Here is a 22,793-nt window from a genome sequence, read left to right on the forward strand (position 1 = left end):
GTACCTTTAATTTGCTCCTTCTCATCATCTTTAACTGCAATTTAGGAAACTGGGTGAAGTAGCAAGATTGGGCTGTTAACCCCTGGCCCAGTCCCCAGAGGTGACGGACTTGTGGTGAGGGTGACCTCAGGAGCACTGAGCACTCACTGTGAGTCAGGAGTCCTAGGCCCAGGGCTGTCACTGAATCATTGGCCTAAATTCACACATCTGGAGAAATCCTTTGAAGGATTGTAATACCCCCGTGTATTCTCTTGTGGTTGGAAGTTTTTAGAGATCCCTTACATTACTCTGGTCCTCTCTCATAAAATAAGGGTAATAGCCTTTCCACGTCACCAGCCTCCCAGGATTGTTAGGAGGCTTGTAAAAGGCAGAGAACCAAAGGGACCTAGGATACCACCTGCCACATGAGGAGGCCGGGCTGCGAAGACTCTCTGGGTTCTCTTCCTGTTCCATCAGTCTGAGATCTGGGGTCCTCATAAAAAGAGAAGTCTGTACTGATGGCTTCAATGAGATTAGGGAGGAAGGAGTGGAATCCAGAAACAAGAGGGCATCCAAGGACGGTTTCAGTCTCTTATTTCTACTTCAAACATGTGGAATTACCCATGCCTGACTTAGTTGGGAGTCCAGCAAGGTGTCATCTCAGTTGGCTGAATCTCAGTGGTCCTGTTCCTCTTGCTGATTGAGTGCTGAACTGTATTTCTGGCACCTTTCTAGATGTTTTACATGTATTAATTCATGTTGTGTTCATAACAGTCCTGTGATATAAATACTATTATTTTCACTATTTTACAAATGAAAAAACCTATATACAGAGGGTATTAATCTCCTAGGGCTGCCATCACAAGTTACCATAAACCAGGTGCCTTAAAACATAAGAGGTTTATTCTCTCACAGTTCTGGAGGCCGGAAGTCTGAAATCAAGGTGTCAGCATGGCCGTGCTTCCTCTGAAGACTCTAGGGAAGAATCCTTCCTTGTCTCTTCTAGTTTTCTGGTGGTTGTTGGTGTGAGGGAAGAGGGAGAATCCCCCTCTGCCCTTTCCCTTAAGGTTCTTATGACTGGCCAAATAATTAACAAGACAGGTTAGCAGGAGGAAATAATACCAAGTTTAATAACATGTATACATGGGAGAAACCAGGGACACTGCGTTTCTCAACACGATAGCAGAGATTCTCGTCTTAAATACCATCTTCAGCTAAAGACAAAGGAGAATGTTGAGGGTGGGGGGAGTCAGTTACAGGAGATTAACACTAAAGCACAGTAAATAGGAGTAAGGTTATTATGCAGATTTAAGGCCTCACCTTCCACATTGATAAGTTTCTAGAAATGAGGTCATCCCCCCTCTTCCCAATACAGAGAGGGAGATACCTTTACAAATGGAGATTTCCCTTGTAAATGTAAATGTTTGTCTGGCAACTCCTTGCAGGTCCATCTAGAGAATGTGGCCAGAGAGACAGAATTTTTGATAAGATGGGCTTGTTGGTGCCCTTCCTATTGTAACATCTATTTTACATTATATTACAGCCATCAGATAGTAACTCCTTCCTGGAACAGATCTTCTATGTCAAATTCTTTAAGCAGTTAGTGGGGGAGGTCAAATGTCTGTCAGAGAAAACAATCAAGGTAAAGAGATATATTTCAGGATGGCCAAATTTTGATCTCCCACATTGGCAATCCTTGGCATTCCCTGGGTGTGGCAGCATATCTCCAATCTCTGCCTCTGTCTTCACACTTCCTTCTGTGTGTGTCTCTGTGTCCAAGTTTCCATCTTCTTATAAGGATACCAGTCATTGGATTAGGGTCCACTCTAATCTGGTATGACGTCATCTAACTTAATTACATAGGCAAAGACCTATTTCCATATAAGGGCAGGTCAAGTACAAGGGTTAGGACTTGAACATATCTTTTCGAGGAATACAATTCAACCTATAATACAGAGAGTTTAAGTACTAATTTTCCCAACATCTAATAATTGGTGAAGACTCATGCATAACTCATATAAAGATGAGGTCCCACATGATCCAGTCTCAGTAAGAGGTTACATCCAAAAAACAGAAAACAAAAAATTGAAAACAATTCACAATTCAACTCACTCTCTTGAGAAATCAAAAAGGAAGGAGATGCTTTTATCACAAACATTCTTAAATGTTCAATATCACCCCCTGCCCCACCACCACCACCACACACACACACTGATCTATTTCTCCTCTTCCTTTCCCCAAAGTCTTCACAAAATCCACAAGGAACTCTTCTGTCTCTCTTCATTGGTCCACTTATACCCCACCCACTGACTCCTCCTTGGATTTGACAATCACAAAAACTGTCCCCTGACATGAGACGCTCCCAGCCATGCACTACCATATGTGAATTTTAGTTATTCTGAATTTCTTGATTGTTTTATCAGAATTTTATTTTTCGACGTATTGTTCGTGTGGAGTTAAAACAAAGATTTTCATCTCTTTTTCAGCTCTGTTGGGACACAAGGTCTAGAAAAATGTGAGGAGGTGAGAGAGTGATGAGGAGTTCCCACACCATGACCATGAGGAAGGGAAAACTCGGGTGGTTATGAGAGATGGAGGGACTGGAAACCACCCCTGAACTTCCAGCTGGTTTAGTTGCCCCTCCTGTGTGTTCCCTTTGTTGTTTGACCTGAACTGACTGATTTTATGCTGGTGGGTAGAAGCTAGAGGGAAGTAGCTATGGGCCCAAGTTCATTTTTAAAATAATTTTAAAATATAAAAACAGAGGAAAAAAGAAAAATTACCTATAGTTCCACTAGCCATTGTTAACTGTTTGCTCTAATTCCTTCTACTTTTTCTTTTCAATGCACACTTTCAACATAGTTGTAATTACACTGTGTATACAATTTTTCCTGCTTTTTCACTTAATATGACCTACTAAGAATATTTCCAGATCATTGCAAATTCTCCATTAATGTGATAATTAATGGCTGCTTAACTAAGTTAATGCTATTTTAACTATTCCCCTAGAATTGGATATTTACATTGTTTCTAGTTTTCTATTTTTATATGTAACTGCTACACACATTGTTGTTCATAAAAGTTTTTTCCACGCCTGGAGTATCTTCCCTAGGTTATAGTCCCAGATACGGGGCCAAGGAAGAACTTTCTAAACTAAGGATAATCCAAAATGGCCTGATCTATCTTGGAAGGTAGGGATTTTCTCATCTCTGCAACTGATCGAGAAAAGGTGAGATGAGTTTTTGATAAGGATGTGGGAGAAAGAGGTTAGACTAGGTAACTTTCAAGGCCCCCAGAACCCAAGAGATTGCAGTTCTCCAAATTTCAGTTCACAAATGTCAGTCTTACTCTTTGTCCCAAATTGTTTCGTCGCTCCCCAAATCAGTTATCTATTGCTGTGTAATAAACCACTCTAGAACTTAGTAGCTAAAATAACATCTATTTGATTTACTCATGATTCTGTGGTCAGGAGTTTGGGCTAGGCTCAACAAGATGGTCCTTTTGCTTGATTGCCTGAAGTCATTCATGTGGCTACAGTCATTTAGAAGCTTGACTGAAGCTGGAATGTCCAAGATGGCCTCACTCACCCATCTGGTGGTTGGTGGGGGCTGTCAGCTGATTGGCCCAGAGACATTGACTGAGCTGACTCATCTCTGCCCTGTATGACCTTTGTTTCTCCAGTAGGCCCGACAGGGCTTCTTCACATGGTGGCCTCAGGGCAGTATTCCCCATGGGAAAGAGCTACAAGTCCCACTGAGGCCTGAAGGAGCTACAATGCCCCTTGGAAGTGGCACACCATTTCTGTCACATCATGTGCTTTTTGTCAAAGTAAGTCACAAGGTCAATCCATGAAAAGCAAAGTCACTTTGCAAAAAGGGTCTGTGTATAGAAAGAGAAGGGATTATTATAAGTATTTTTGCAAACAATACACCACAGTCTATCCTCTGGCCAAAATAATTCATGTCCTTCCCATGTGTAAAATACACTTTTGCCCCATCTTCCAAAAGTCTCATCCCATTAGCATGTCAGGCTTGAAGTCCAGCATCTCATGATTTAAATCAGTTCCAGAGGCAGATGAGACACCAAGGATGTAGATCCTTGATTGCAGTTTCTCTTGATCCAGAGAATTCTGAACCCCAAAGAAATGTTATCTGCCCTCTGCAGACCCAATATCTTCTTGTCTTGGTAATATAAGCTCACGGTAACCACAATAGAACTCCCACTGAAGAATGGGAGGAATGGAGGCATATGATGGTTACTGCTCCATGGTAATTCTGAAATCCATCCAGGCACATGTTGCCTACCCTAGGGAGCAGGAATGCTCTGTGCTTAGAACCCAGTTCTGCTTCCTGGGAGAAGTTTCTCAGTCCATTGCTCTCTGTAGCTCTTGACTCTGCCCTCCGGCTTCTCAGCTTCACCCTCTGAGGCATTCTTCCTTTTCCTACAAAATGTCCCATGTTTACAGCTGAGTAGTCCTTTCCACCTACTTCCTGTGCATTGAAACTTGGGGCCTAGAGGCCTATTTTCATTTTAAATTGTCTCTGTCATTTCTAGTTCATGTTAATTGGTACATCTCCCTTAAAATTTTTTGTGTATGTCTCCTATACATCAAAATATAGTCCACTAGACAAAAACAGCACCCACAGTTCTTTTCAAAATAGGCCTTCTCTACTTTGGAAGGCATGTCAAGGTACTATGGGACAATGCCCTTAAGATGCTTCAATGCCCTTTTGTCTAGCTGATGGGGAGTCCTAGGCACTGCGTTAAATCTTCTACATCCTAATGGATGGTCTTCCAGCCACATCTTTGACTTGATTTTTATCCTGAAGCCATTTTGCTCTTAAAATAATTTGCTAATGGAGAGATTAGAGATGAGAAATAGTCTTATTTTCCAACCCAGATAGTCCTAGGCCCTTTGTATTTCCTCTGATTTCTGCTTGCACACTGAAAACTTACTTCTTCCTGAAATACCTTGCCATATACAGCTAGAAGCACGTACTGACACTTTCAATATTCTGTATAGTGATCTCCTTAGCCAGATCTACAAGTTCATTATGTACATTTTTCTACCTTCTAAGTGGCCACAGGCAAGTTTGGCCGATCATTTCACCACTACTTGACTCAGGTTGTCTTTTATCAAACCTCTATAGCAGTTTTTTCATTGCTTTTCTAGCCTCTGCTTGCTGGCCAATCCCAAAAGCGAAGCCACATGTTCTAGTTTTTTGTTACTACAGCATTCTGATACCAATAACTGTATCAGTCAGAGTTCAGTCAGGAAAGTAGAGCCTCTATGAGTATTGTGAGATAATGGCTATTTACGGGCATTAGAACTCGTAATTATAGGATGAGCTGAGGAAGTGAAGGTTGGGGACAGGGAGTTGGAGGACCACAGAAAGGTCACAAGTCAGTCCTCCTGAAGCCCTGGCATGGGTGGAAATGTTGGCACCTGCAGAGGAATCTGAAAATTCAAGCCCATCTAAGGAGCCAAAGTAGTACCATGAAAGGGGAGCCCACGGGGAAAGTTCTATGAGAAGCTGTTGGCTCTGAGCAGCTACCCCCTCTGTGGGTCCACCTGCAAGCATCTGGTGGTAGATCTGGGCCACTGTTGGTCACCAGAGCCACTGGTTGAAAAGAAGAGCTGGATGCAGAGCAGAGGAGAGGGAGGGAAAGTTAGAACCTACTGGGCACAACCACATCTGTCCATCTCTGTATCTGATCACAAAACTCTTCAGAGAGTGAAAGACTGTTGACTTCTAAACTCACACAAGTTCTTCTTTCGGCCAACTCTACCCTGGAACCATACATGGAAGGAGATTCTTGGGAATGTAGATTAACTAAATTGACACCAGGACAATCCAGCACCACTCCTTGAACATCTGCCTAAAGTTAGCTCTGAAGGCCTCTTCAAAGGCCCAGAGAAGATGTCAGAGGGGCTCCAGAATGTAGCTTGGGAACAGTGACAAGCAAAGCCTTGAGGCATTTGGGTCTGTGGGACAGACAGCGTTTGTTTGTTTGCCTCATGCCTTAAAGGAGCATCAGCCTTATCAGCTAGGGAAGCAGGATGCTGCAGTTGTGGACCTGGAGCAACCACTCGCTAGATAATGACCTTGCCTGATTCATTTAAATTATCTAACATTCAAATTTTTCATCTACAAAATAAGAACAATCGCTCCTGAGCTACTTTCTCTGTACATTGCTCTGAGGAGCTGATGGGGAGCTGTCAATGCCTGTATTGAACTCTGATGAAGTGACTTTATAGACATGTGAAGAGCAGCCATAGTTGTCCTTCCACAGAAATTTGGCCAACTTTTCTGCTTCCCTGCCTTAGTTTTGCCTAGGGGGTTTGTGCTGTTTCTAATAAGGTAGAAAATTCATAGAAAACAGACTCTGGATTTTCCTTCTTAGATCTCTCTTCCCAGCTCCCTCTTCTCCATAGCACCTCTTCCCTACATTAGGTGGTGGTGGGAAGGGAGGTACATTGAGACTATGAACATCCCCAGGCCTTCTCTATTCCCTCTGTCTACATGTTCTCCCTACTCCCCACAACCCTCCACCTACTAATTCTACCTGCTAAAATCTCACTCACCTTTCCATCCCAGCTCAAAGAATATTCTCTTCTCCTAAATGTCTTCTGATTCCCCTCAGCTGGATGTATTTTTTTTCCCTCCTTAACCTCCTGGGGCTGCCCATCTTTCATTGCAATAACTGTACCCCAACAATACCCAACACATACACATTGGAGTACTTATCTTATTCTCCTAAATTTCACATTCCCAGAGGCCGAGGACTTGCTTATTAAGCTCATGCAACAAATAAGTAACTTTGGCATCCTCCACATTATAGTTCAAACAGGACTTGGTAAATAAATATTTGTTGAACTGAGTTGAAAGAAAACAAATGCATCCACGTGTTGGTGCCCTAAATTATAATAGTCTGAAAAGACTTGGTTGCCCATAATAAGAAATAAAAAATGAGGATTCTGTGATCCCCAGCCAGATGGTTTTCTATTACTATGAATTTTGTGTCTTCATTTGATAAAGTATTTCTCTCCATCATGTTAATATGATGGCCCTAGAAATGGGACAGTCCAAATGGAAGCCAGGGCTCAATCCTGCGCCTGTACTTGGAGGTAAATGATTTTTGTAGAATTTTACAATTCATAGCAGGGGCTGCAAATATTAACCAGGGCCAGTGACCCCTCTGTTTAAGTTACAGCTGGAGCTGTCACTGAGCCACATCCTCTCTGGGAGATAGTCCATGCACCCAAGATAAGGTTTCAAGAGACCCTTGAGCCACTAAAACTGTTTGGCAAAGTGTCTATGTCTTTTGTCATGTATTCTCTGAGTTGGTAGGTTACTTTCCAGGGTCAGAACAGTTTCCAAAAGCAAAATTGATATCAGGAAATGCTTGTGGTTATCTCTCTACCCTTGGGCAAGTCACTGCCCCTCTCTGGACCTCAGTTTCCTCTAAAAAGAGGGGGATTAAAACAGCCCTTAAAGCTCTCTTCTAGCTCTGATACTCCAGGACTCTATTTTGGGCTACAGGCTAAATTCCTAGGGCCCCAGGCTACTGGACTTCTCTTCCCTGCTTCTAAAGGTATATATGGCTCAGATTTTCCCATGGGTTAGCTGGGGCATGCTTATCTTTTCTCTGGAATCATGTGGCTCTGAGGGTAATGACTGTTTATCTGCCATCATGAAAACATTCTTAAACCTGGAGGTTATTTATCACAGAACTTCATTACATCTCTCTCTAATCCAAATTATCTCTGGTTGGTTTCCCTTGAAAGTAGCCATGCTACAAGCTCTATAGAACCCAAGAGACCTTGGGGATGCCAAATTACAGGAAGGAGGCTGCTGTGTCTGGAAGCGTTAACGCTCAAGGCATGACTATTCATTGGTAATTGATTTTATATTACACGCTTATAGACCACAAACAAGTTCAAGTCCATCAAGTTCTTCAGCAGGAAGCAATCTGCGTGTTGAGATTCCTGCTCACCATCTTCTTGTTGATTTATTTAACGTATGGATATAATAACTTGTTAGAATACCGGTATGTCAGAAGTGGAAGAGAACTTAGAGCTCAGCTAGTTCAAACCCCTGGTTTACCCAGGTGGATAACTGAGAGCTGGAGAGGAGGTGAGCATATAACAGTTTATGACAGAGTCAGGAATAGGGCCCAGGACTTCTAAGTGCCAAGTCCATACGCCTTACATAACTCCAAAGCAGAGGTCACCAAGATAGTGCCTTCTAGTTCACACAGTTACTCAAAGAAGAATCCCTTTCTCAGGCCCTTATTCTAAATCTATTTAGCCTTATTTTTATTAAATTCTATCAAGAAACAGCTTAACTGGTTTCTATTTTATAACACATTTGACCTAATAAACTGATAAAAAAGACAGGAAATAAAACACTACGTAAAGAAGACATGAGAATTGCAAAGGCATTATAGTCTGGGGACTTCAAAACAGGGCAAGCAACATTATACAACTCAGTATCCCCAAGATGGTTGACATTCATAACAATGTCCCTGGATCACCAATAAAGGGTTAGCATGATTCACCTAAGAAAGCAGGGATTTATATAAAGCACTTTAAAAATCAGTATACCTAAAAAAATTTTTTTTAATTATCATTAGGTTAAACTTAAGCTATCTGGAAAACTCAGTTAACCAAAATAACAAACCAGCTGTGATGTTCAAGGAAGTGACATTTCAACTGCGTTCAGAGAGGCACATTCTACAGAAATAAGGCTGGAGTGAGTTCGGCTAGTATCTGCAGAGAAAAGGAATAAATAGCAAAGCTGTGATCTCATCTTCTGTTTACACTTCAATTCCCAAAGTTAGTGATTAATTGTCCTTGTATTTTGTTGCCAGGGAAAATTGTTTTTCTTTAAAACTCCCACTTATTTTAAATAAATAAATCATTAGTTTCAAAACAGAAGTGTCAAATGTCAAGATACTCCTGACATATGAAGCTAATGAACAAAACAATGAATTCATTAGAAGCTACTAGAGATAGGCAGCCTTTGAGAATTTTCCTTTAATAACTTTGAAAGGCAGAGGAAATCATTCTTGGTAAGAGATTTTCTCATGCGTCTTGGCTAAAACATCAATCTAGGGGTTGCGAACACAAATACAGGCTTAAAAGAATTGGGTTTGGCGTAAGATGATAGAATGGTGGGTAGGCCAAGTATTGGTAGTCAAATACACCAACCAGCCACCATCCTGTGCTTCCCAAACCAAACTCACATAAAATCAGCTTTAGGCAAGCAGTTTAGGATCTCTGCTTGGGTCTCAGATTTTCAGAGGGCCTCTGGCTCTTCCAAAGTAAAGAATTCTTTTAGCAAACAGACAATTTTTGCATCTGGGTCTTAACACAAACACACACTATTTCTGGATGTTTCCAGTAGTTTTTGGATCATTAAGACTACCTATTAAATATAGTTCTGATTATATGACTTCCCTGCTCAAAAGTTTTCAATGTCTTCCCTTTACTCATAGAATTGAGTCACTTCTCATTATGGCATTCAAGGTCAACCATAATCTATTTTCAACCTATCCTTCCAAGTACATCTCCTCCTGAAATCCCCAGAGGGTCCCTGATTTCTCATTGTTCTCAGAACGACTCTTGCATTTTTAGTTCTTGAGAATAAATATTTATTGGGTAGCTGTTATGTGCCAGGTCCTGTTCCATGCACTGAAGACACATCTGTAAAGAAAACAAAGTCTTATTCTCCTGCAGCTAACATTCCAATGGGGATCATTCACCTCCTGACTGCATTCCCAGTGCTGTGTTCCCATTAAAGCAATTGTCACACTGTATAATAGCTCTGTCTTTATCTGTTTCCTCCCTCTGAACGCTGCCTCCCCTGCACAGCTCTATGTCTTACTCATTTCTCATCACCGCAATCTCGTGCTTTGCTCAGTGGCAGGTACACGCTAAATGCTCAATGAATGATTTATATTATATATAAAGTTTCTTATTTTTGGAAATGTGGTAAGTTTCTGTGGCATATAGAATCCATCTATGAGGTTATCTAATTCTTTCTGAATTTTAACAGTGAGTTATTTTCAACAAATAAGCCATTTGGTTGTCAACAGGAATGACAAATGTCAAGCTACTTCTGATGGAACTAAACAAAATGAATGAAACAATGATTGAATGGCCATATTAACTTAACCTGTAATGCATCTTTCCTCAAATCCCAGAATCCCTAATCCCTTTCTTAATATTTCCCAGGTCTACTCATGGGCAGCCCCTTCCTCTTTTCTCCTGGACACCCTCAGAGAAGCTGCTCATCTTGTTCCCTTTCTCTTTGACCTCAAAGGTAGAAACTGAAGATCAGGTGCTGGCAACCTTCTGTGGCCAGGAGACCACGGACACAGAGCAGACCCCCGGCCAAGAAGTGGTGCTCGCCCCTGGCTCCTTCATGTCCATCACTTTCCGGTCAGATTTCTCCAATGAGGAGCGATTCACAGGCTTTGATGCTCACTACATGGCTGTGGGTAAGCTGCAGAACTGGGGGACTCATCCCCGGGTCTCCCTTTCTCTCTAAAGACTAAAAGTGCCTTGTGCTCTCTTCTTTACAATGAACACCTGTGTACTCACCACAGCTTCTACCTTTAAGGTCTTAGTCATTTGCTCTATCATGTATCTTTCCATCTATCCTCTATCTATCCATCAATTCATCCTTTTTGATTCATTTCGAAGTAAATCGCAGACATCAGTACACCTCTTCCTGAACTTTAGCACGCATATGATTTTGCTAGAGTTCAATATCTATTCACAATTTTTTTCTTTTAATGTAAAAGTTACGTACAATGAAACACACAAATCTTAAGTGCATTTGTTGAGTTTTGAAAAATTTATATTCATGTGTAACCCATACCCCTAACAAGACGTTAAACTTTACCATCAACCCGGAAAGTTCTCTCATGCTCCTTCCCCATCACACCCCACTCCCACCTCCCTTAGAGGCCACAACGGTTCTGAATTTTGTTCCACCTAGATTAGTTTTGCCTCTTATAAAACTTCATATAAGTAAACACACACAGAATATATTTAGGGGGTGAGGATTCTTTTACTCAGCATAAATTTTTTGAGATTCATTCATGCTGTTGCAATGCATCAGTAATTTTCTCCTTTTGCTGGTAGAGCAATTTTCCATTGTATGAATATACTACAATTGCTTTATCCATTCTCATTTTGATGGACGCCTGGGCTCTATCCATTTTTTGGCTCTCATTAGTTTCTATGAACTTTCTTGTACACGTCTTTTTGTAAACACATGTTTTCATTTCTATTGGGTAAATATCTAGGAGCAGAACTGCTGGATCATAGGGTAGGTGTATGTTTAGTTTTATAAGAAATTACCATACCTTTTCCAAAGTGTTTGCACCATTTTATATGTCTCCACCAAGGTACGCGAGTTCTGTCTGCTCCTTATCCTCAGCAACATTTGATGTTATCAATTTTTTAATTTTTAACCATTCTGCTGGGTATGTAGTGGCACCCCATTAGGGTTTTAATTTGCATTTCCCTGGTGACTAGTGACGTTGAGCATCTTTTTATGTGCTTGTTGGCCATTCACATATCCTTTTTGGGGAAATATATGTTCAAATTTTTAAGCTGAGTTGAGAACATACATCTATTTATCTTTATATTTCCAATGCTTAGAACAGAGCTTGACCCATATTAGGGACTCAGAAAGAGACAGGCAGCATAGAGTGAAATTTAAAGGCCCAGACTATGGAGGCTGTCTGCCTGGATTTGCATACTGGCTCCACCACTTACTATCTGTGTGACTTGGAGTTTGTTCTTTAATGCCTCTAAGTCTCAGTTTCATCATCTATAGAATGGGGATAGTAACAGTCCTGCCTGCTATTATTACAATTGTTAGAGGATAGTGGCACCATCGAGAGTCAGGTTGCCTGGGTTTGAACCTGGATCTCTGTGATCTTGGGTAAGTTATCTTACCTCTCTTAGTTTCAGTCTCCTCATTTGTAAATGGAGATAATAGCTAATTCTGGGTTTTATGTGAGAATTAAATGAAGGAATACATGTACCTCCCGACACAGTGAGTGGCCCATACTAAATGCTCTGTAAATGTCAGCTGTTGTCTTCTTCATCATCACCGATGGGGTGATTGACAGAGAGGCTCTACCTGCCCCACAGATGTGGATGAGTGCACGGAGCGGGAGGACGAGGAGCTGTCCTGTGACCACTACTGCCATAACTACATTGGTGGCTACTACTGCTCCTGCCGTTTCGGCTACATCCTCCACACAGACAACAGGACTTGCCGAGGTGAGGCCCGGGGATGATCCCATACATCACCCTTCTGTGCCACATTTTCCAATAGGATTAGGGGAGGCTCAGAGGAAGGACAGATATGCAGCAGGAACAATTAAAAATGAAGTCAGAGAGTTGTGCCTCAGATACCACATGGATGAGACACTGAAATGCCCACCAGCCTGGAAGTCCAGGAACAGGTTCCCTAAAGGACTGCGTTTGAGCAGCCCTAGCCTCTAGGCCATCTTCCTTTCTGGCAGCAGGAATTTCTACTCTGTAGTCCCTGTCTCCTCTCCTGTGGAGGTAATTGGCCTGGCCAGATTAAGGGAAAAACCGGGTTTCCCAATCCTCTCTCTGAGCCATGAACTAGACCTCATACAGCAGTTCCATTTTCTCCTCTCCTCTATGGCCCCTTAAGTTTCTCTGTGATAGGGAGAACCTCAGTCCAAAGGCAAGAAGAGATGGGAGAGAGGCAAAGACAGAGACAGCAAGAAAACAGCCCATTCCTTCTATCTCCCTCTGTTTTCATCTCTCATCAACATGCCTACTCTGCTGTAGTCTTGGGCTAGGGCAGGGGTGGAGAAGTGGAGAGGTTCAGCTACTTTCCATAAGGACCTCCCAGGCCAGTGGGGTAACAGCCACACAAGCGAATGGTGAAACGTAGTAACTGCTGTACGAGGAGTGTGGACACAGCAGAGTCACACTCCCTTTCTGGGCTTCAGTTTTCTCATTTGCAAATGAGCAAGATATACAAGAATTCAGAAAAGATTGACATCCCAGATCTAGGAGGTGTCAGCTCAAGGAGAAAGGTTCAGTGGCAAATGAAGGGACCTTGGGCAGGCCTGAGCCGTGGCCAGGGTCCCAGAATACTAGGTCCCTGGTTGCAGCTGCAGTGGGGACAAAGCAGAATTCCTGAGCTCTGAGAACTTACAGTCTGGTGGGGGAAGAAAATCCACAAACAAATATATTACCTAGTGACAAGTAGTGGTCAGCAGAATGAAAAGAAACCAAGCAAAGCCAGGTCCCCGAGCGGGGGCAGTGTGTGTAAGGTCCTGTGTTAGATGAGGGATCAAGGAACAGAGACCTAATGGAGTTCTGGGCTGAGGGGGGAGCAGGCAAAAGAGGACCAGACATTCCCCTCGAGCACGCCATCTCAAAATCTTTCCATATCAGACCCCCTACTGCCCCCAACCATACCAGAGAATCTGATGGAAAGGTCACCACACTCACAGCCTTTGAGTCTTTTTTTTTTTTTTTTTTGGTGAGGAAGATCAGGGCTGAGCTAACATCCATGCCAATCCTCCTCTTTTTTTGCTGAGGAAGACCGGCCCTGAGCTAACATCTATTGCCAATCCTTCTCCCTTTTTTCCCCTTTTCTCCCCAAAGCCCCAGTAGATAGTTGTATGTCGTAGTTGCACATCCTGCTAGTTGCTGTATGTGGGATATCGCCTCAGCATGGCTGGAGAAGTGGTACGTCAGTGCGCGCCCGGGATCCAAACCCAGGCCGCCAGTAGGGGAGCACGTGCAACTAACTGCTAAGCCACGGGGCCGGCCCCTGCCTTTGAGTCCTGATTCTACAAATTACTAGGTGTGTGACCTTGGATAAATCACTTCCCCTCCTTGAACTTCAGTTACCCCGTCTGTAAAATGGATAATGATTCCTTCCCTACTTGCCTCTCGGGACCCCTGGGAAAATCTTACAGTACCGGATAAGAAAGGGGTTGCTGTGGCCATGGTTGTGGTGTGCCACTTGGCTCCGATGTGTTTCCCACAGTGGAGTGCAGTGACAACCTCTTTATCCAGAGGACCGGCGTGATCACCAGCCCCGACTTCCCCAACCCCTACCCTAAGAGCTCCGAATGCTTCTACACAATCCAGCTGGAGGAGGGCTTCAAGGTCAGCCTGCAGTTTGAGGACATTTTCGACATTGAGGACCATCCTGAGGTGTCCTGCCCTTATGACTACATCAAGGTAATCCTGCAAGGGACACTTGCCCTGGGGATGCCGGAAAATCTTGGCTGAATTGGGAAAATTGATATTCTTGGCCCTCTACCTGCTTCCAGAATAGGGGGCCAAGCAACTTGCTTCCCAAAAAGTAATTATATAAAATAATATCTACCAGCTTAATGAGATCCAGTCTAGGGATCTTACCTGATCCAAAACTAGCCCCTTGGCCACCTGCAAAATCCCTTTCGCCACAGAACATATCATCATGAAGTAACACCAGGGGTGAAGGTTATGGGGACCATCTTAGAATTCTGCCTTCTTCACATAGTGTCCCAGGAGCTGTGCTGTGAGCCTATTCCAGGCACTTAACCTCTTGGGGTCACAGTAAGGGTGACAAGATGAAGATGTCACCCGGGATTGTAGAAGTCACCAAATGAGGATTAAGGAGTCCTGGTCCTTAGAGATGGAAGGAAAAAGAGTTAAAGGCATAAGAAGGACCCAGGACTGGGAGTTGGGAAATCCAGATCAGCTAATAGTGCCTGTTCCCTTCTCTCCATCCCCCCTGCCCCTATCCTAGTCCAAACCCCATTATCTCCTAGGCAACTGCAAAGCTTCCTAGCTGGTTATCTTGCTTCCCCTCTTGCCCTACACAATCTGTTCTCCTAGAGCCTTGAGGAGGATCTTGTCAAAAGCTGGATTTGATCAAGATTGCACTTGGAAGTAAACAGGAATTTCTCAACACAGTGTGGCCCTTGCCTGCCTTTCCGACCTCGTGCCATGGCCTTCCCTCTGTTCCAGCCACACTGGCCTCCTTCCTGTTCTTAACACTTGCCAGCCTCTTTCCCACCTTTGGCATTGAGCTTTATGCCGTTATCTCTGCCTGGAGTGTATTTTCCCCTCCTCTTCAAATGACAAGCTCCTACTCATCCTACATGTCTCAGATCCAATGTCACCTCCTCAAAGAGGCCTTCCCTGACTGCCTATTTAAAGTTATTATCTGTTATATTACTATCTATTGTGGAAATGATGAATTATATAGGTTGCACAGATTTTGCTACATAATTTACAAACACATAGCGTATATTTATATTATATATGTATATCATTCCAATTATTTTTTATAACCCTTACCACAGCCTATGATTATTTTGTTTGTAATTTATTGTTAGTTTTCCCTGACCAGACTGCAGGTTCTTTGAGAGCAGAAGCCTTTTCTATCCTGTGTACCTGGACAGGGCTCTGCCCCTTTCTGAGCCATAATATGTTCATATTTGAGCAGAGAATTATTAGCCTGCCTTGTCCACTTCCAGGGACATTGTAAATTATAAATGGGAGAGTGGAGATGAAACCGTTTAATGAATAGTAACACCCACTAAAAACATCAGTGGATACCATGGGTTCACATGGAGGCTTCCAAAAAACCCCAAGGTGCAGTGTAGAGGTGGCCCCTGTAGCAGCCACCACTGCTCAGATGTGATCCTTTTTTTTCTCTATCTTGTACCTCACAGATTAAAGCCGGTCCAAAAGTTTGGGGGCCCTTCTGTGGAGAGAAAGCTCCGGAATCCATCAACACCCAGAGCCACAGCGTCCAGATCCTGTTCCGCAGTGACAACTCGGGGGAGAATCGAGGCTGGAGGCTCTCATATAGGGCGACAGGTAACACAGCCTCTTCCCTCCTGGGTCACCCTTGGTCACTGTGCTTAGCCTCACGGTGCAGTGGCTGAGGGAGGAGGGGGTGTAGGCCTGGGATTCCCCTGGGGATCTGGCGGGACTCTCAGCTCTACCACTGGGTAGCTTGGAACCAAGGTACATTCTCTCTCTTGACTCAGTGTCCCATCTATAAAATGGGGGCGAGGGCAGCAATGACTAGGTCTGGACTAGGCTGGTAGTTTTCAAACCTTGTTGCACTTCAGAATCACGTGGGGAGATTTTTTTAAAATTTCATTTCCTGAGCTCCACCCCTCCACCCCGTGGTTCATCGGTCCTGAGAGGACCCTTCCAGCTCTAGCCTTCTCCAAGTCAGGAGCAGGAATCTGAGTGTAGCCCTTGCAGCTCATAATGTTTCATTATGGTGGTTTAGCCCCTTGTGCGCCCCCTCTCAGACTAGCAAAGCCCATAGGTCTCGTTCCCCAGTAACCCAAGGCAGCCAGTCCTGGCCCAAACCCTGATAAAGCCATTTGACCCAAGGGGTCTGCAGTAACTCGAGGAAGAAGAGGATGGACATCAGTGACAAGACCACAGCTGGGTGTGACTAATCCAGTGCACAGACTGAAATCCTGGCCCTGCCTGCGTTATCACATTCAGTGCCCGGGTCAGGGGAGAGGAGTCACGATATTAACAAAGGACAGCGTCCAGGAAAAAAAGTCAGGGATAGCCCAGGCTGGGAATCCTATCAGATTTAGTCTTTCGAAGAGAGGGCTCAGAGCCATATGATCACAGTCTCTCTAACACTTGAAGAATGATCTGGAAAGAAAGAGCAACTGGGGTCATTCTGAGAGGCCTAAGAGGACAAACTATGCCCAATGAGTAAAAATTACGAGGGTGTAAATTTCAGCTAACTACGGAAACACTATTCCTTTAATCAGAGAAGTCCAGCACAGAAAGGACGGGTGTGGGAGGTATTGAACTCCCTGTCACTGTAGGAATGCAAATAGATATTTGATGTCTATTATAGAAGATGTCATAAAGGAAGCATAAGACAAGGTTGTACTCAATGGCATTTAATATCCTTTGCAACCCTGAGTTTTGATGAAATCATCTGGCTAACCACCTGATTTTACAAATGAGGAAATAGAGGTCCAAGTTGGAAGGTGACCTGCTCAAGGTTCCAGAAGAAGTCTTCTTCAAGCCTTAGTAGGTCCAGGCCCCCAATACCCAGTTCTGTGGTTTTTCCATCTCCATCAGGCCTTGCCCTCTAGGAGCATTCTTATTTTCTCACCTGCTCTCCTGTCATGGCTCCCCACCAGGGAACGAGTGTTCAGATCTACAGCCTCCGGTCCATGGGAAAATCGAGCCCTCGCAAGCCAAGTATTATTTCAAGGACCAGGTGCTCGTCAGCTGTGACACAGGCTACAAAGTGCTGAAGGTACCAGGGTTCCTGCCTGGGGAGGGGGACCCACCAGGACAGAGAAATTCTCCAGAGCCTCCCAGGGCAGGTGGGCTTCCAGAGCTTGTCATGGTCCCACCACAGTATTTCCCAACTTCCCTATAAATCTCCAAAATGCTCCAGAAATTCCAGTCTTCTGAAAATCCAAAGCATGTGTCCTGGACTCTTACTTCTAGAAGTGGCACAAGAGTCTTTTATCAGAGCGTGGGATTGTTTGAATTTCAAAAAAGCTAGATCCGCTCAGCCCTACAATCAGGACAAAACAAACTTAACAAAGTTCCTCAGGCTTATTGGGGGAGACTGGGACAGGGAGCAGAGATTTTAAAGGTAGCAGACAGGCATTGCTCATTCTCCCACACTCTGAACTAGCAGTTCTCCTAGGAATCACCTGGTTAACTTAAAAAACAAAAATCTCCTCCCAGACCCCACCTGAGATCAATTAAAGCAGAACCTCTGGGCAGGGGCCAGTGATTGGTTTCTCTGTTATGTTGCCCAGGTGAGTCTGATGTGAGCCAAGCCAGAGGACCACTGCTCTCAAGGAATGGTTCCCCAAGGGGGGATTCCCGCTGCAGCATCACCTCACTTGTTAGAAATGCAAATTCTTGGTCCTCAGGCCAGACCCACTGAATCAGAAACTCTGGGGGCGGCACAGCACCCGGCAGTCTGTGCAAAAGCCCTCAGGGATGCTGCTGTTCACTCAGGTTTGAGAGCCACTGCTCTGCAAAAGGAGTCAAGGGTACAGGTTTCCCTGCAGAGACAGTTGCCCAAATCCCTTCTTGCACACAGCCCTTGCCTCTCTCCAGAGTGTGAATGGAGAATTTGAATTCAGCGTCTATCTTTCCCTTATCTTCAAGCTTGCCCTTGGAGGCTCATGCTTGGAAAATCTCAGTCGAGGACAGCAAGATTTGAAACTTGAGCTGGTTTTGCTGGGAAACAGCCACCAACCCACCCTCCTCCTTCTTCTCACACCTTCTTCATGTTTCTTCCTAGGATAATGTGGAGATGGACGCATTCCAGATTGAATGTCTAAAGGATGGGACCTGGAGTAACAAGATCCCCACCTGTAAAAGTAAGAAAATGAAATCAGTTGATTATATGGGTAGTGAGCTCCCCAGGACTGGTGGGATCCGAGCAGAGAGCCTGACAGCTTGGCAGGTACTCTGTAAGAGAGATGGGGACAGGAATTCAACAGACACCTGAGGGTTGGACAAAAAGTCTATTAATGCTCCTTTCTGCAATAAGACTTTAGGATTCTAGAAGAAACTTCTTGTGGGTCCCAGTTTACTTTCTAAATATTAATTTTACCTCTGCCTGCAGACAGGTTGCCAAACTTACTAAGGGAATAGCATGTGTCCAGTTTGAAACTAATTCAGGAAACTATGTTGGCACCAGTGCCCAGAGCCAAGTGACCTTGTCAGTCTCTACGTGGCCATCAGCCATACCCACTAAGTCTCCTGGGACAGTTCATGCTTTACGGCTGTGGGGTCAGCACAGTGCACCTGTGTGAAGCAGGGGACACAGCTCTGCACTGGCTCTTGGGACCCAGTGTTCTTGCCTTGGCTCTACTCCTAACCCATCCTGTGACTATGGACAAAATCCTTCACCTCAACTGTAAAATAGAGTTTGGAGTAGTTTCAATATTCTAGAATATGGCCCTATGGTTCTAAAATAATATAATCCATATAAATCACCTAGTGAGCTTTGTAATAATACAAATTGCCAGCCACCACCCCCTCTCCCCTTACCCAGGTGATTTCAGTGCAAGACTTGTAAGGACCACAATTTTAGGAAACTTATCTACAGCAAGAGTGATGAGAGGAGGCATAGGTGACAGAAAAAGTTAGAGAAGGAAAGAAGAGAGGCAGAGAAGGAGGGAGGATTTGCTTTAGAATGGAGAGATGAGAAGTCAAGAATTAGGGTTGGTCCCGCCCACCACCATATCATGACTTCATGTAAACTTTGGGGTGGTGTCCTCTTCCCTTCTAAATGGCTTGGATCCAGTAGGCAGGCAGATCCGCTCCCACTGCCCCAAGGGGGCACTCTCAGGGCAGGGATCTCTTGAGGCAAATCGTGCAGAGCTTTAAGCAGACTATGCTTGTTTTTAATTTACATATATTTATGACGATGTGGCTGGAGTCAGATCCCAGTACGGGAAAAGGGAGACAGTTTACGGGTTCAACAAAAAGTTTCAACAAACATTTACTGGATGCCTGTGCAGAGGTCTGTAGGGAATTCAGATGGAAAAGACAAGGTCCAGACATGGAAGAACTCACATGTTGGCAGACACATCCAACGCCTCCTCTAACGCGTGGCTCATGTGTGGTGCTGTGACTGAGTTCTACCCAAAGCACTGTGCAGGGCAAAGCAAGCGGGTGTTCTGAAGGATGAGGTCAAGGAGGAAGAGGGCTGTAGAGGACATGATGTGGCTTGGAGCCAGGAAGTTCTAGATTCAAATCCAGACTCAACCAGTTGAGTGCCCCTAAGCAATTTGCTCAGACTCTTTTCGCTTCAGTTTCCTGCTTTCTAAATTTTTCTGAGAACTGAGTTGATGTACATATCATACCCGTGGAGCACCAGGAAAAGCTCAAAATACAGCTATTTCTTCCTCCCACCCAACCCACTCACCAGGAAGAGGTTTGGTTCCTCTCATTCACACTTTTGGAAACTTCAGTAATAATTCTTTTCCCTGGTGAAACACATACACTTTTTATTGTAACAGAAATGTTGTAGAGTAAGCTGCTATGTATTTGGTGGTACTATTTTATGTGACTTATGTTGGTATACAAAAGAATGCCTGTCATTTTGAACTAAAGACAAGAGAAATTTTTTTTCTCCCTAATATGACCCATTTTCCCAGCATAGCCTGGATTAGGACTATTCGAATCTCCATTCAGACACCTGGCATCTCTGCTCATTCACTGACTAGGTATTTACTGAGCATCTGTCCATCCCAGGCATGTGCTGGGTCCTAGGGGTGATGCAAAGATGAAGAAGACTGAAAAATTGAGAGTCCCCAGAGACTGTGGGGCAAGGGGTTGGGAACAGACAGGAAGTGTGTGTGTGCAGTGAAGAAACTTGCACTGGAACAGGAAGTGGAAATATGCGTGGTCGTCCTTGCCCCGCCTCCACCTTGTTGTGGTGACCCCGGATATGTCCTACTCCTCTCTGAATGCCATCTGTCACGTGAGGGTTGGGATCAGATGAATGCAAAGCTTGCTCCAGGGGCAGAACGTTAAAATCCCCATGACCCAGGATTTACGAGTGTGCAAATTCTCAGAATGGTACAAATTCCACAATCCCAAACTGTCCTTCACACTGGCTGTACCTAAACTGTGCATTCTTAATCAATTCTGGTGGAATGATTTCTGTATTTCCTGCATGAACTGTTTCTGCTTTGCTTGCTAATTTTTCTCTCTCTTCCTCTCTCTGCTTCCTTTCTCTGTACCTCCTGACCCCTCTTTGACCTTCACCATGGTGGCAGAAACCGAAATGGATGTGGAGAGCGAACTCGAGTCAGAGCAAGTGACAGAATGAATGACGGGACCCCACACAGTGCAGACATCCAGGAATGGATCACTCACAAGACCCCTGGGGTCCCAGAGCTACTCCACCCCTCCCCACCCTGCCAACACTCCATTTCCCATTTCAGTGCGGATTAGACTGCTGAGCAAGGCCGCGCAGCCTCAAGTAGTTGAAACCACTGTGTGTATGAGAACAATTCTCCATTTCAGGGTTCACTCATCATCCAAACATTACTCTGGAAAATAATGAAAAGACAATGGGGGATTTTTTTTTTTTTAGCAACTCTAAGTGGACTGTACTCTTCTCAAAGGAAAAATGACTTTGGTCCTAGAGACACAAGATTTAATATACAATCACATGGCCTTAGGCTGGCCAGGTCAATGTGGGCCCTGGTTTCTAATCCACACCACACTTCAAGTTTAAATGGGCCAGAATGCCTGTGACTTTATGACTTTAGTGTTTTTACCTTTGCTACTTTCTTAACACCCATGATAGATGAAACTAACAATAACTCATATAGCATGGATTTTTAGGATATCTAGACATATTCTTATGCCCAAAAGTTTCTGTTCCATCTATACATTACACAGGGCTGAAATTCCATCATCAGATGTTCTTTCCTCTGGGGCTTGCAAATTTTGCATTTCTGAAAATTCCCTGATTAAAGTTTTAAAAAAAATAGGTATCACATTTGAAAGCAGTGGCCCTCGGCTCTGGTGCTGGGGGACAAGACTGGGTCATAAATAATGATAAAGAAAGGGCTGTGGGGTGGCTGCCAGCATGCTGGGAATCTCCGCTTCAGCCTGAACAAAATCTGGATAGACATATCAGAGAACCTCTGCGTTACATGGTGACTGCTCAGTCTATTTGGTGGTTAAATGGCCTCTTGAGAAGGGGAGAATCCTGAAAGAGTGGACAATGAGATGTCCAGAGACTGCGGTGCCATCCAAGGGCAGGGGTGCCCCTGAGAGAGGAGATGGAGCAGTCACTAAAGACAAGCGTCAGCTGGATCGATATTTTTAAGCCCACGAAGTATAATAGATACTGTACTCAGTGTAATAGAGGGAATCATAATTTAGGCAGAAGATTTGAAATGGACCCAAGTAATTGCAATACCAGGCAACATAAGATATGTGCATCAGAGAGAGGTGAACAAAAGCTCCTTAGGGAGAAATGAGGAAGCAGCCCTATCTGATTAGAAAAGTGAGAAAAGGCTTTCAAGAAGAAGCAATGTTCGATCAAGGCCTCGAGGCGGGGGTCCAGAGCATGCACCACAGGGTTTCCTGTGTGGGGAAAGCGACAGGCAGGCGAGAGAGCAGCACAGCAAGGGGTCTGCGATGCTGGAGCACAAGTGCACCGAGGGGAGGATGAAGATGAGGCTAGGGTGGGGGCATCCTGGGTCCTGAGGGCAGGGTGAGCCGATTGTGTGCAGTTCTCTAGGAAGCCCCCAAACTGTGGCAAAGCACGCTCAGGATAGCAAGTCAAGAAAGGTGTGTCTGAAAGAAAGTAAACGGCAGCAAGAGGTGACAGCGGAGACAGGGTGTGGGGTGCTACATCGTGCCCCAGAGAATGATGAGAGACAGGCCAAGGGAATGGGAAAAGGAAGAGCATTTTGATTCCAGAGTGTAGAAGCGGGCAGAGGGAGCTTTAGAGAAAGGGATGAGATCCTTCCTAAAGAAAAAAGATAGACCAGCTGAGGAAGCAGGGTCTGGATATAGCATCTTTGATTGTGCCGGGCAGAACTTAGAGGTCCCTCGAAAGGGAAAGTTGCCTCCGGGTCCCAGAGAGACATGGCTCTCTGCCTGCCACTGTAGACTTGGGGAGAGGTGCACCCCTTCCCCACTCACTATACCCAAGCTGAAGTCACCTCTATTTTCCACTATTTATCACTCCCTCTGTCTGGTTGTAGGACCACCTTTATCCACAGGCAAAGTTACTTCTTTGGAG

At 44.3% G+C, this 22,793-nt stretch overlaps 1 protein-coding gene across 2 annotated transcripts in view; it reads left to right on the forward strand.

Annotated features, from left to right (window-relative positions):
* Positions 1 to 22,793, forward strand: part of MASP1 (MBL associated serine protease 1) — a 64,265-nt gene that overhangs the window by 16,350 nt on the left and 25,122 nt on the right. For both annotated transcript variants that reach the window (XM_058556138.1, XM_058556137.1), the window contains exons 3-8: positions 10,308 to 10,485; positions 12,155 to 12,286; positions 14,046 to 14,242; positions 15,727 to 15,874; positions 17,185 to 17,303; positions 18,315 to 18,393. In XM_058556138.1, the coding sequence (XP_058412121.1) occupies positions 10,308 to 10,485; positions 12,155 to 12,286; positions 14,046 to 14,242; positions 15,727 to 15,874; positions 17,185 to 17,303; positions 18,315 to 18,393 (853 nt within the window). The remainder of the gene's footprint in view (positions 1 to 10,307; positions 10,486 to 12,154; positions 12,287 to 14,045; positions 14,243 to 15,726; positions 15,875 to 17,184; positions 17,304 to 18,314; positions 18,394 to 22,793) is intronic.

This window comes from Diceros bicornis, chromosome 15, assembly GCF_020826845.1.
Source record: "Diceros bicornis minor isolate mBicDic1 chromosome 15, mDicBic1.mat.cur, whole genome shotgun sequence".
Taxonomy (NCBI): domain Eukaryota; kingdom Metazoa; phylum Chordata; class Mammalia; order Perissodactyla; family Rhinocerotidae; genus Diceros; species Diceros bicornis.